General features: G+C 47.6%; 2 protein-coding genes across 4 annotated transcripts in view; one reads left to right on the forward strand and one right to left on the reverse strand.

Moving 5' to 3' along the window:
* Positions 1 to 11046, reverse strand: part of LRWD1 (leucine rich repeats and WD repeat domain containing 1) — a 16108-nt gene extending 5062 nt beyond the window's left edge. The window contains exons 1-10 of one of the 3 annotated variants that reach the window (XM_041422917.1): positions 10940 to 11046; positions 8993 to 9136; positions 6549 to 6783; positions 5232 to 5351; positions 3826 to 3978; positions 2982 to 3143; positions 1994 to 2335; positions 1243 to 1369; positions 887 to 996; positions 208 to 415 (exon numbers count right to left, since the gene is read on the reverse strand). In XM_041422917.1, coding sequence (XP_041278851.1) covers positions 208 to 415; positions 887 to 996; positions 1243 to 1369; positions 1994 to 2335; positions 2982 to 3143; positions 3826 to 3978; positions 5232 to 5351; positions 6549 to 6783; positions 8993 to 9072 — 1537 coding nt within the window. In that variant the 5' untranslated portion in view covers positions 9073 to 9136; positions 10940 to 11046. Of the gene's footprint in view, positions 1 to 207; positions 416 to 886; positions 997 to 1242; positions 1370 to 1993; positions 2336 to 2981; positions 3144 to 3825; positions 3979 to 5231; positions 5352 to 6548; positions 6784 to 8992; positions 9137 to 9246; positions 9370 to 10489; positions 10613 to 10939 lie in introns of those variants that run through there. The other 2 variants (XM_041422916.1, XM_041422918.1) reach the window with 2 other exon arrangements.
* Positions 11007 to 13102, forward strand: ALKBH4 (alkB homolog 4, lysine demethylase). Its single transcript, XM_041422919.1, has 3 exons — positions 11007 to 11138; positions 11692 to 11889; positions 12328 to 13102. Exons 1-3 carry the CDS (start codon positions 11037 to 11039, stop codon positions 12961 to 12963), a joined length of 936 nt encoding a protein of 311 aa, XP_041278853.1. The 5' UTR covers positions 11007 to 11036; the 3' UTR covers positions 12964 to 13102.
* The last annotated feature ends 289 nt before the right edge of the window (positions 13103 to 13391 follow it).

Consider the following 13391-nt stretch of genomic DNA (forward strand, 5'->3'; position numbering starts at 1 on the left):
CCTCAGCTAAAGAGGCAGGCTCTGGCTGAAACAAGCTGCTCCTGCTGGAGATTGCTGCCAAAGGAGATGAACAATGTTCTCTCCCTAATGCCTGTCCGTGCCTTTTGTTTGTGTGTGCCTGCTTGCCCTGGTGACAATTCCCCTTGTTAAGGAAGCCCTGACTTTTCCACATCAGAACTAAAACCAGGGATTCTGAAGCAGACTTACTGAAGAGGTGGGTCTCCTGGGTTGGGCTGAAGCAGACAGTAGCAATGGGCTTTTTGTGAGCCTTTATCTCTCCGTAGCAGAAGTCTGCTGCCACGTGGATCAGTTTGACAATCCCTCTCCTCCCTGCAGCTGCCAGGATGTTGTAAGCTTTCTTGCGGCTGTCGCTGATCACCATTGTGAGGGTTGTCCATGCCACGCTGAAGAACTCCTGGAACACAGGGAAAACAAGGCTGGGGTGACAGAGAACAGAGAACAGCCAGCAGGGTGGTGGCTGTTAGCTCAGAGAAAAGACAACTGTCACAAGTGCTACTCAGGTGGAATGACACAACTATTTAAGATGGAGCATCAAAACTCAAAACAGCTCTCAGAAGAACATAAACTACAGAAAGAGGATGTTTATTCCTCTGCTGTCAAGCAGGCTCAGCACCAGACACACCTGTGTGAGGACTGGCAGGCTAATCTCCAAAACTAATAAGAAAATAAACCCAAACCAGGCTAAAAGGATGGGCAAGCAATGTTTATTATCTACCTTCATTTTAACATCTGCCCATACTAACACTTTCAGACCTCTTTCTAATATGTATTATTACAGATTGTAATTATTACAGATTGTGGTATTGTAATTATTACAGGCTCTGGTATTCCCATTCAATGCTTACCCTTCCCACTTGCAACCCACCTCTGTAGCCACTTTATACTTTTTCAGCACTGTTCCTGTCTCACAATCAATCAGACAGACAGATTCCCCTCCACAGGTTGCCACGGTTCTGGAGGAGCTCACAATGGGATCTGAAAGAGGAAAATAATGGGTGAGAAGTTCCCATGTTCAGGGATAACTCATGAAGACTGCAGCTTATCACTGCCTGGTGCTCTCCCAGTCTCCTGTTTTCAAAGTCAAAGGAGAAATATGTAAGCAAGTCTCTTCCTGACAACGGAGACTACCGCTTGAAGGAGCAGGGGTCTAAGCATGGAGTTCCACTGGGATTCCAGAGCCAGGTGGTTCTGGGAATCCTGCAAACCTCTTTAAGAGCTCACCTTTCCTGGCTCCAGAGTCTAGCACTGGCTCGAAGACACAGGACCAGAGCTGCGTTTTAAAATCCTCGCGGCTGTTGCCTTTACTGTGACACTGAAGAAAATGCAATGGCTCTGCACTGACATCCTCCTACAATAAACCATCCACATTTAGAAAATTCATTCCCTTGACACGGTTTGCCTGTGATTGCCTTGACAGAACCCTCTGCTGAACACAGCAATCTGAGTTAAACTCAAGTATTTTTTAGCCCATCTGTGCTATGGAGAATAGGAGAGACTGAGGTGCCACAATGCTCAAGACTCCTAAAGCAGCAGGGAACTGTTTAGCAAAGATGTGCCCAGCAGACCCCAGCAGAGAACCCCATTTCCTAGAGCAGAGAAACATGGAAAATCCTTTAGATCCCCACTGGCCCAAGCTGAGGGGGAAAACACCTTTCCCCATGCAGCCCCTGAGTTGAGAGCAAGGCTTGCCAGTCCCATTTCTAAGCACAGGCTTTCAGTGCACCGCCTCGGAGCGCTGGTCCATCCATCCCCCAGAGGGGATCCACTGGGGTCTCCCGGGGGGTTCCTTCTCTCCCTTGATGCCTCTGAGAGATTTAAAACAATGACAAAAAAAAACCAAACCAAAACTCACAATATATTTGGCCAACTATGAGCTCCAAGCTGTGCAGAGCTCTGAAGAAACCTGAAGGCAGCTCCTCCCACTATAAACCAAGAGGCCCAGAGCCAGTCCCAAGGGCATTGATGGACATACCTTGCGCTTGGAGTTCTTCACGGGGGTCAAGGTAACCACGCTGTTGTCCTGCTCCTGGCTTTTCTGCTCCCCTGTCATCTGGCTGGATCTTCTGGTTTTTTGCCCCTTGGGAGACTGCTCTCCATTTTTCTGTGTCCCTTCAGCTCCCTGCTCAGGGGTTGCCTCCTTAGCTGGTTGGTTTGATGTTCTTGGTTTATCAGGAGCTGGGTCATCCTCCACATGACTGGATTTTCTGGGATTATCTGCAGCCTCCTCCTCGGTGTTTGCCTGGGTCTTGGACCTCTTGTTTCCAGGGCTTGATTTTGAATGATTTCTTTTCCTCTTGCTGGGTGTTACTGTGACCTATAAGGCATGTTGTCGTGTTGTCAGGTTCTGCATAAGGTTTTCAGCTTCCCCGAGATGTGCAGATAATTTGTAAGTCAAAGGCATTAATTATTCAAATGCAAGTATCCTCCCACAGTTACAGACTGGGTTCCAGGAACCAGAGAGCCCAGAGCTGCAGGGTTCCTAGAGGCAGAAGCTAATGAAAACCACGCAGCCAGCCTCCTTTTCAGCTCCCTTCCCCTGTCTCAGTTATTTGCAATTTACATATGATGTGGAAAAACAAATCTGGCTTATGGACCACAGGGGTTCAGTCTGCAGCCATTTCCAAGCAGGCAAACACCAGCAGAGCCTGGCCAGGCATCAGCCCAGGTCTCTAATTAAAATATTTCTTCCTAGTGGAGAGGTGGAGTGAGTAGGATTGCACTCATGAAATGTTTTTGGTCCCCTATGAGAATGGAAGCTCTCTGAGGGAGCAACTCAACCTTCACATTTCTGGGAAAGCTTCAGTCTGGCTGTAAAGAAGAATTCTGAGCTGCTGGATACAGACTGGAGCCTGAGACTGCCCCTGTGGTTACCAAAGGGTCATAAATGTGAAGTGACAAGAGCTGCTGAATTCCCAGGAAACAGAAAGAACATTGCTAATGTAACTGGAAAAATCACTTACCTGAGCAACGTCTTCTGCAGCTTCCCTGGGGCTTTCTGCAGCTTCCCTGGGGCCTTCTGTGCTTTCTTCCTCTTTCTCATCCGTCTTTTCCTCTGGTTCACTATCAGAGTTTAACTCCAGACCTAGTGAGTTTGCCAGAAACTCTTCTGCAATCATTTTCACCTGAGAAGCAAATATGTGGATATGTTAAAAAAAAAAAAGACTACTACAAAAAAGCCACAGCATGTCAAGCTCTGATGTGTCACGGCACAAAGAGCTGCTCTGCTGAGTTTTCAATATCTGCTCCCACTATTCTGTGTGAAGTTCATAAGTGCTGGAGTCGTCCCCAGCTGACATTACATGACCCAAGAGCTTCATATTGTCATGGACATTAAGAGTACACAGCTGTGGAAACAACAGTACAGCAATAAAGCAAGACAAAGGAGAGATGGAAGTCTCAATTGTATGTAAGAACAAACAAATAAAACAAATGTTACAAACTAAATGGTGTCTTTCCCCACTGGGAGCAACTACACTTCTGTCATTATCTTCACTATTTCATCAAGAATAGAAGTTACTATTAAATTAATTTGCAAATAATTAAGTATTAAGGATACTGCAGTCTGATTAATGAGTACAAGTATCATGTGAGTACAAGTATCATTATATTATATTTAATGACAGCCATTTCAACTTGGTGCACATTTAGTCCTGGTAACTGCTTAACAAAGCAGTGAAGAAAGAGAACAAGTGATACTACTTGTGAGCAAGAGCACCCAAATCCATGGAGTGTTTCAATGCAGTCCATGCAGAAGCAGGAGCAGGGTCCTTGCCTGGAGAACAGGGTGGGTGGGATGTGACCTACCCGCCAGCGGGTGAACTCGCTGAGTGAGCTGGGCCCATCCACCACATTGGTCTGTACTGACTTCAGGAACTTTTTCTTGATGGACTTCACCTGCTCAGCTGTGTATTTCTCAGGGAGTTGGTCACTGAAGAATTTTTTCCAGTGAGCAGTAACCTAGGCAGAAAGACTGAATTATTTCAACAGAAAAGTACAAGAGAACTTGTGAAAGCATTTAAGAAGTGGCCAATCCTGAGTGCTGCATCCGACGTGATGGAACCACGTTAATTTATTTCTTCATGTTCAAATGACCACTTCAGCTAAGGAGAAAGTCAGTTCCTCTGTACCAAGCTGGAGTGAGTGTGGCTAAGCAGACACTGTCAGCATGGACCCACTTAAAGAGATACCTGGCTCCAAAGGCTGCTGACCTACAGGATGCTCACCTGCCAGCACAGTTTCCCACGGGAGTTTCTGGTGGCCAGTAACACATCCATCAGCATTTGGACCCAACAGACATTTTTACACTGAGACACAGGACTAAGAACTGGGGAGGCAGGTGCAAATAACATCAGGGAAAGGCATCAGGGCAGAGGCACCACAAAAAGAACAGCTCAGGGGAGTGTTTGGTGTCTCATTAAACAGCCAACCATGATCACTTGTCTGGGACAAGAGGCTGAGCAGCCCCCAGAAAGACCCTTTGAGGTTCACAGGTTTTACACAGACAACACTCAGCAGAACTCATCTCTCAGTTTTCAGGATCTGAGTTTTACCCCACTGTTACACAGAAGGAATTAAGAAGATCAATTAAGTAGAATACAAATGGTAAGAGCAGTAATACACAAGAACAGCCAGCCAATCAAACCTTTTTCACAACTGAACAATAATTTTGCTCCAGATCACGATGCCTTGTAGGGAGAATCTGTCACGAGCTAAATTGTGAGTGAAAATAGAGTTCTAAACATTCACAACTGAAGAAGAAAGAACAAATCCTTGTTCCTGGTGAATGGTGGAAAAAGCAGGATTATCCAGAGCCTGGTTTTGTTGTCCCCATTCCTGGGGCCACAAGAGTAACATAAATTAGATGGGGAGATGTTTGCAGCTGTTCTGGCAGCACCAGGCTTCTCCCATTCCTGAATGATGATCAGAGTGACCTGAAAAAACTACAGAATCAGACACAGACCTGGCTGACCCTGCTCCTGTCACTTAAACCAAAGTTCTGCCTGCACAGAACAGGTAGAGCAGATGCCAGCAGTGACCAGAGAAAGCAGCTGTAAAACATCTCCTGGGTGGCCCATTCTGCAGGCTGGGCTCAGATCATACCACAGGTATTGCAAACTACTTGAAGCTTGTTTGCAGCTCTGTCACTACACTGAGCACAGGATTTAGTTATTTTGAGGTGTTTAGAGGTTAAGGAAATACCCACATCTTACCTTGCTGGTGAGCTTATGGCTGTTGGCACGCCTCACGTGGTTGGCCAGTTTGGTAATGTCCTTGCCATTGAGCAGACGAAGATTTTGCAAAAGAAACATTACTTTATAGTCATCATTGAGCTAGAAAGAGAAAACACTGGAGTTACAAAATTTGTACACATGGTGCATGCTTTACCTTTACTCCTTGATTAAAATACAGCCTATATAAGAATGATATATTTAGGAAGGAAAAGCCATTTAATAAAATCTCCTCAAGATTTTCAACTTGAATTTCACATTTTAGGTGTGAACTAGTGTTCTCTATGAGTTGGGATCTTAAACTGCAGGCAGAGCTGCCCAGCCCTCAGGCAGTGCTAACATCCAGCACAAGGTGGGGGCTGTGTAACTGCTCATCTGCTGGGCCTGAGTGCAAGGCTGGGAGCTCTGTTCATATCCCTGAACTCTAACACAGGGGAAGGCCTGTCCTGACAGTCAAGGAATTCCAGCAGGAATTCCTTGGGTTAGATAGTTCACCATGCAGCCACACACATGCTTATTTGCTGTTACACACTGTTGTATGTAGGGATGGTGAGTAGTTGATGCCAGTTTACAGCACAAGTAAAATCAGTTTTGGACGTTTGACTTTTGGGAGTAGTCAAAACCTAAACCAGACTAATCATCAAGTTTAAACCCTCATCTGAGGACCAGTTAGTGCCCTCTCTGCATTTCCAGAGCAGAGAGGGCAGTAAACCTATCACAGATATTAGGAAATAAAACTAGCATTAGATATTAGGGAAAAACTCTTTACTGTGGGGACGGTGATGCACTGGCACAGGTTGCCCAGAGAAGCTGTGGCTGCTCCATCCCTGGGAGTGTTCAAGACCAGACTGGATGGGGTTCTGAGCAACCTGGTCTAATGGAAGGTGTCCCTGCCCATGGCAGGGGGTGGAACAGGATGAGCATTAAAGTCCCTTCCAATGCAAATCATTCTGTGATTCTATGTTTCTATAAGGACATCTCTTACACAGTCATTACTGTCTTTTACACTAGTAAAATTTTTAGTATGAGGATGAGATACTGTACCTGATAAGGCACCTAAGACAGGACTTTGGCCTAGAGAATCAGGAACTCAAGACACAGATTTTAATATCTGAGTGGTTTTGGGCAAGTCACCTCTGCAGATTGAGAAATAGTGGCACAAAATGGTTAAATGTCACACAAAGGCTGGCTGCTTTCTCAAATGCCCTCGCACTTGCTGCCCAAGAACAATATATAAGAACTTTGCACAAGTGCTGTTTGTTTGGCTCTCTGTTTAATGTAAGGAGGGGGGTAACTCACTGTCAAGTACACATTGTTCTCATAGGTCAGCTCCTCGAGCAGAGGGAACTGTTTCAGAGCAGTTACATCTTCCAGCTTGTTATTGTTGCAGTTCAGGACACGCAGATCAGGGAGGGTTAGGCTGTTGGGAAATTTGTCCAGCAAATTATCAGAGAGATCAAGTTTCTGCAGGTGCCTCAGGCGGGAAAACAAGCGTGGGTCTAAGTCTCCAGTCTTCAGTTGCAGCTTGGACAGGCTGAAAACAAAACAAAAAAACACCCATGAACTATCTGCAGCTCACTGGAGGGACAAATTTCATAGCATGGACAGTTCCACCTGCTGGCATCTCAGTCCAGCACAACCCACTGGGTACAACTGACCAATCCTGGTTTTTCTGCTGTGTTTTTTTTAGGGTTAACTCAACTATCTCTTGAATTATCACTTCCTCACAATGGAAGCACCATTTTGTTAGCTTTTCTAGTTTTTATAAAGATGAAATAACTAAAAAGTCTTTAAAAAAATTTATTATTAATCTCAACAAATAGTAAAACACAAGAGATGTAAAACTCAACACCATTCTATCAAAAGCTAACTTATTTCTTAGTTACAATACTTTATAAATGTTTTTCAACTCTCTATCAACTTTTAAGAATTCTTTTCAAATCCATTTCCTACACTGGTGGCAGCATTCTGGATTGTGAGCACAGTGTGGGACAGCTGATGTGTCTGAGCTAACAGCCACCATCAGAGACTCAGGTCTGCCAAAGTACAATTAACCTGCAATTCAGATCATCTCCTAGGGGTTACTGAGCTGTCTGGGAGCACCAAATCACCAGAAAAGGTCTTATTTTACAGAAAAAATTACCACACCTTTCAAAGGTTTGGTATTTTATTCCTGTGCAATGTTGATCCAACAAGACAAGCTGTGGCAATTCAAGACACTACAGCCTCAGTGTACCGTGTCCATAGAATGCACTACAGTCGTTATTTCACAGTTCATGCCCAGTGCAGAATGTGTCCCCAAATAGTCTGGCTGTTTTCAAAGAACTAACTTGACAAGAAAAGCATTTTTTCCATTTCTTTTATAGTGAGTTTTGCTGCAAAAGCTTCCAACGGTAAATGTAGAAATTCACCTAACAAAAATCCCAAGACTGCCACCAAAACAGAACTTTGTCCTGAAAAAGGAAGTGGTACAATATTGGTGAGGGGAAAAGAAATATCCCTTCTCTGTAAGAAAGTGAAAACTGCACAATATAAGCAGGGTCATTTAGATTTGGTTAGATCATTTAGGTGAGCTCCAAAGGCAGCTTCCACTCCTGGCAGCCAACATCTCTTGAGGGCACAAGCTTGGGCTCCTTTAACAAACAGAATCTCTTTCTCTAAAGACCAGTCAAAAAAATAGGCTTCTAGATTTTAATGAAGTGTGAATAAATGAGACAAATAAATCCAGAAAGCAAGATCCTTTCTCCTTCACTTGCCATCTCAGAAGTGCAAGCAGCCAGTCAGAGCTGGTAAGACAGGCTGAGGACAATCCAGCTGGCTGCAGAGCTGTGACTGTGGTGTCCTTTTGGGGAAAAACTCAGTGGTGCTCCCCAAACAGACTTGCTGAAACACATCACAGTACAAAGCTGCATGGACAAAGCCACACTCCAAAAATCCACAGCTTCAAACATCTCCCCACCACTCTGCTACCCAGATTACTGCAGCTGATAGTCAGAGAAACATGTGAGTTTCTCACTAAAAATAATTACTTTAGCACAAGGCAAACTGAAAGAAATAACTTTAAGGAGTACATGTGAAACCCAAACCCCTGACATCAGCAACAAAAACAACAAAGGTGCCAGACAGGAAGTGGCCAGCTGAACCCCTTGGACTGGCCAGCTCTGTGTTAAACATTTGGAAGGACACATATTTGCAATGACCTCTGGTAAGGACCTGAGTGACAAAACTGTTTTTAGGTGATTCAGAGTTTATTCTCTCCCTCTGCAATGTTTGAGGTAGTAGGATTACTGAATATAGAAGAGATGGAACATGATGAAGGGAGAGGAAAATGAAAGGGAAATAATGCCAAAAACACTTAAAAAACCCTCTGAAACCCATGCTGGAAGATTCTCTTATTCACATTAAGCAATTGCCAGCAAAGATGCAAGGGCTTTGGGGGTAGAGATGATACCTTGGGGTTAGGAAATCAGGATCCAGCCTTGAGCAGTTTCACAGAAAAATGGCAGCAAATATACAATAGAAATGGCAAGAAAAGATGACATCTGCCAACATCTTTAGTGAATGCAGTGCCACCACTGCTCACTGATCCTGCACTGGGAATGCCCTCTCAGCTCTGTGCTTTGATACTCTTTTCTTTTAAGTAAAAAAAAAAAAAAATGTTTATGGGAAGAAAGACACACAGATAAAAAGGCATTGCCAGGTTGAATTCATCTGGAATTTTCCATGGGCCTGTCTGCACTTACTTGAGCGTCTCGATCTTTCGGAGCCTCGTAGATCTCGGAACTGCTCTTTCCAAAAGAAGTTCTGTGGTAATTTTTGACATTTTTAACCTCCACCTCTCTGCTGGAACCACTAATCAGTCAGCTTGTAGGATGTCTTCTGGTTATCTTGATTAAAAAAAAATAGGAATAAGAGGAAATCTTTCAACAGCTCCAAGGGAAGGAAAAAAATTTTTTTTGAGGTTATCTGCTGGTTTTGCTGCTGTGTTGGAAGTCACCTTTTCTATTTGGTTGAAATGAACATGGCAGAGACTATTATTAGATTGGGCACAGGCTCCCAGCACGCTGATCCAATCCATCTCCAAAACAACAGGGATACATCCCGTGGCTGTTGGAGTGACAGACCTGCTGCAGGTGAAAGCTGCCCGTGAGTGATGGCACTCAGGACCAGGACAGCATCACAGGTACCTGTTTGTGCCTCTCCTGGGCTCTGCTCCAGGAATTCCAACATTCTTTCAAACAAAAAGCAGCAGTAAGAGTTAATGCACCTGCTGCGAATGGTTTTCTCCCGAGAAAGTGACACTGAGCTCACTGGCCTGGCCAACTGGACAGACTCTTGCCTGATGACTCCCGAATTCCCAAAAATTTTGGAAAACTGAAATAACCAGCAGAAATTCAAGCACACCAATCAAGGACATAATTTAGTCATCAAGGAAGGAAAAAAACAATCAACAGAGTTCTCTGTCTTGTTGGTGATTAACTGACGTTTCAGTACTCACCAACTGTGTGTGTGAGTAGACACACACACAGAGGGATATGTTGATATTCGGAATAACAGTGCTGACAGGGCCAAAAGAGCCCTATGAAATGACTGGTCCAGGGCTTCCCACTTTTCCTGACACAGGTTCCAAGAGAGGGAAATAAAAGAGAACAGAGCTCCAAGGCCAGGCTCGCTCCTGTCTTTCTGTGTTAGATCACTGCTGCCTAAATGCCACTCCAGAACATCGTGAGGGGCACGCGGGGCACTGAGCCGTCCTTGGGTTTGGTTTCAGCAGCACCACACTCCTACAGCACCTGCAACGTTGTGTGATGAGCAAGGGGCACAATATTGTACACACTGAAATATTGTATACAAGCACAAAGAGCTGAACTGAAACCCAGTTCAAACAGCAGCTGCTCGATCCTTCAAGCGACAGAGCTCTCCCTGAGAGTCAAAGCACAGGGTCAGGCTTGTCCAACCAAACCTCCCTCAGCTCCTGTGCCTACAATAAAAATGTGACCCCAGCGGCTGGACGTTCCCATGGCGCTCTCTTTGGCACACTGACACAGCTGTGACAGGGCAGGAGCTGCAGGGAAGGCCAGGCACGGCATGTCCCATCCCACAGCAGCGGGCGATGCTGCACAGGGTACGCTCGGTTACCGCGGGGCTGCCGAACGCCGCGGTTATTGCACCGGGAACAGGCCCGTCCTGCCCCACCGCAGCCCTGGGGATGGAGCCCCACGGCCGGGCATCCCTCTGACCTGACCGTGTTCGCCTGGAGCTGCCCTGCACCGCCCGGCACGGCCCGCGATGCCGCGGCGGTGACAAGGCCACGGATGCCGGCCTGTCCCCACACGCCGGGCGGTCTCCGGGCGCGGGGTATCACCGGCTGCGGGCGCAGGCCGCGGCTCCGCCCGTGGGCAGGGCCGGACCGGGCCGGGCGGGGCAGGTGCGGCCCCGGCCGAGGCCTCGCCCGTCACCGCCGCCTCCGGACACCGAGCACCGCGAGGGGCCGGCGCCGGCCGCGGCCTGAGGCGCCCCCGCGGGGCTTACGCCGCGCCTACAACTCCCAGCGACCCCCGCGGCGCCGAACAGCGGCGCGGAGCCCTGGCACGCCGCGGGGGCTGCTGGGAGCGCGAGTCCGCCCGCACCCCCCCCTTCCACCCCCTCTGCTCGACCGCGCGGCCTGCGCCCAGCCCCGCCGCCCTCACCTGGAAGCGGCCGGGGAGGAGGAAGAGGAGCCGGGGAGGAAGGAAGGGCGGGAGGAGGAGCGGGCGGGGGGGCTGCGTCCGCGGCGCAGGCGGCGGGATGCAGGCGGCGGGCGGCGGCGGAGGGCCGGGCTGCGGCTGCAAGGGGATCCGCTCCTGCCTGCTCTGCGAGGGGCCCGCGCCGGCCGCTCCGCCCCCGCAGGTACGCGGGGCGGCTGCGGGACCCCGTGCCCGGAGCGGGGCCGGGGCCGCGGGGTCACAGCACGGGGACACGGCAGAGCCCCTCGGGATTGTGGATTGTTCGCCTCAAAAACGCTCAGGAGGCGAGTGGGAGCTCACCTGAGCCTCGCGTGTTACGTTCACATTCGTTTGTTACAGCTCAGCCTCGTGGCCTGTGCGATTTTCATCAACTTTCCTCGTTCAACATTTATTGCTATGGCAAACCATATCTCTGCAGCAATACCCACCATGAATCTCCTTACACCTGTGGCCCTGAGGATCATCGGTTCTTCCCTGCCTTTCCAGGATAAAGACATCACTAGGAAAAAAACAAAAGTGGCTTCAAGCAAGCAGCACGTTGATGCTGCAGCTGGAAAAAAAGAACAGGGAATAGTTGTTCCCCAAAAGCAGCTGTAAAATGTCTCTTGTCTGCAAGAATACTGTACAGTTTTCATGCTGCAATAGCAAGGTTGTAGGGGTAAATAATGGAAATATCTTATTGCTTTTTTTTTCCTTTTCCGTTTGTATTTCCACAGGGAGAAGATAATTTCACTTACTGTCCAGCAACAGGCCTGGCTAAAGGAAATGAGCACTCGGAATTTGCTGGCTGGGCATTTCCCTTTCCAGGGGTGTTCCTGGTGGAGGAGTTCATTAGTGAAGATGAAGAGTGTGAGATAGTGGAACTGATGGATCGAGATGACTGGAAACCATCACAGTCTGGCCGAAAGAAACAGGTTGGACTTTGGAAGCACATCTGATCTTAGATCCCTCTGGAAAAGGAAAACTGTTTTCAGTTAAAACCCAAAATACTGAGATGTTTCATTAAGTGTTTTCCTTTGAAAGCTTTTCCTGAAACCAATGGCAAGAGTTATCTGTCATTAAAATCAACTTCTTGAAAAAATACGTGATAGTTACAACAATCAGTATTTGATGGTGTGTGCTCAAGCATTAAAGTTCACACAATCTCCAAGGGAAAGAAATGGGTTTTCAGATTTGGTTTTACTTTATAAATCCAGAGAGATTAATGTAGATTTACTGAGTCCTTTTGCAACCTGGCAACCAGGTCACTGGAAGAGATGAGAACAGAACGCTGCAGGAACAGCCTCTCCAAAAAGACTTGTCCTAGATTTTTCCTTTACACTAGCTTTCCCCTCCCTCTTCTTTTCCAACAGGACTACGGACCCAAAGTGAACTTCAAGAAACAAAGGCTGAAAGCTGGCAGCTTTAGTGGCTTGCCAAGCTTCAGCAGGAAGATTGTGGCCCAGATGAAGGCCTGTGCTGTGCTCAGTGGCTTCTTACCTGTGGAGCAGTGTAACCTGGACTACAGACCGGAGAGAGGCTCTGCCATCGACCCCCACTTTGATGACTGCTGGCTCTGGGGGGAGCGCCTGGTCAGCCTGAACCTGCTCTCAAAAACTGTGCTCTCCATGTCCTGCGATCCAGAGGACACCATCCAATTATTTCCCATTTCCAGCAAGGAGGAGTTAAGCCCCCCTGCACCTTTCACGCAGACATCAGCGTGCAGAAGTGCAGGAGAAGAGGGCACCGAGTGCTTTCTGTGGCCGAGGCTGGCTCGGGGGAAGGCGGTGAGCGTGGCCGTGCCGCTGCCCCAGAGGTCGCTGGTGGTGCTGCACGGGGATGCCCGCTACAAGTGGAAGCACGGCATCCGCCGCAGGCACATCGAGCACCGCCGCGTCTGCATCACCTTCAGGGAGCTCTCCGCCGAGTTCAGCGCCGGGGGGAGGCACGAGGAGCTGGGCAAAGAACTGCTGCAAATCGCTCTTTCCTTTCAAGGGAGACCCGTGTGACCAAGAGGTTGCATTTTGTTGGGAGAGGTGTAAAATGAGGTACGGAATTTGTATGACGAGGTTTATTTCTGAGGTGGGGTAAGGAACCGGGTGTGTGCAGAGATAAGCTCAATAAAATGAAGATTTAACAAACAAGTAACAGGGGTGAGCTTCGAAATCTCCTGGGCAACGGGAGCTTTTAAGCCAAAGTCAGAAATGAGAGGTTGCATCCATTACCTGTGTTGTAACAAAAAAAGCAAACAACCAGTTCTGAAATGCTTAAATGAACCCAAGAAAGTGAGAAACATTAAATAGAGTATCAAACAGCCATTGACACAGTTTCAGCCCAAACCCTGGCACGAATTTTAAGCTTTCCTGGACCATACTTGATACTGTCAGACTGGTTTGAATGTTGCATCCAGCCCTGGGGGTACAAATATCCCCTCAGA

Source organism: Onychostruthus taczanowskii, unplaced genomic scaffold (genome assembly GCF_017590055.1).
Source record: "Onychostruthus taczanowskii isolate IOZ18803 unplaced genomic scaffold, ASM1759005v1 scaffold75, whole genome shotgun sequence".
In the NCBI taxonomy this organism is placed as follows: Eukaryota; Metazoa; Chordata; class Aves; order Passeriformes; family Passeridae; genus Onychostruthus; species Onychostruthus taczanowskii.

Coding starts and splice junctions, on each gene's coding strand:
- ALKBH4 (XM_041422919.1), top strand. CDS start 11,037: ATGCAGGCGGCGGGCGGCGGCGGAGGGCCGGGCTGCGGCTGCAAGGGG. Junction 11,139..11,691: donor CGGCCGCTCCGCCCCCGCAG/GTACGCGGGGCG, acceptor GTATTTCCACAG/GGAGAAGATAATTTCACTTA. Junction 11,890..12,327: donor AGTCTGGCCGAAAGAAACAG/GTTGGACTTTGG, acceptor CTTTTCCAACAG/GACTACGGACCCAAAGTGAA.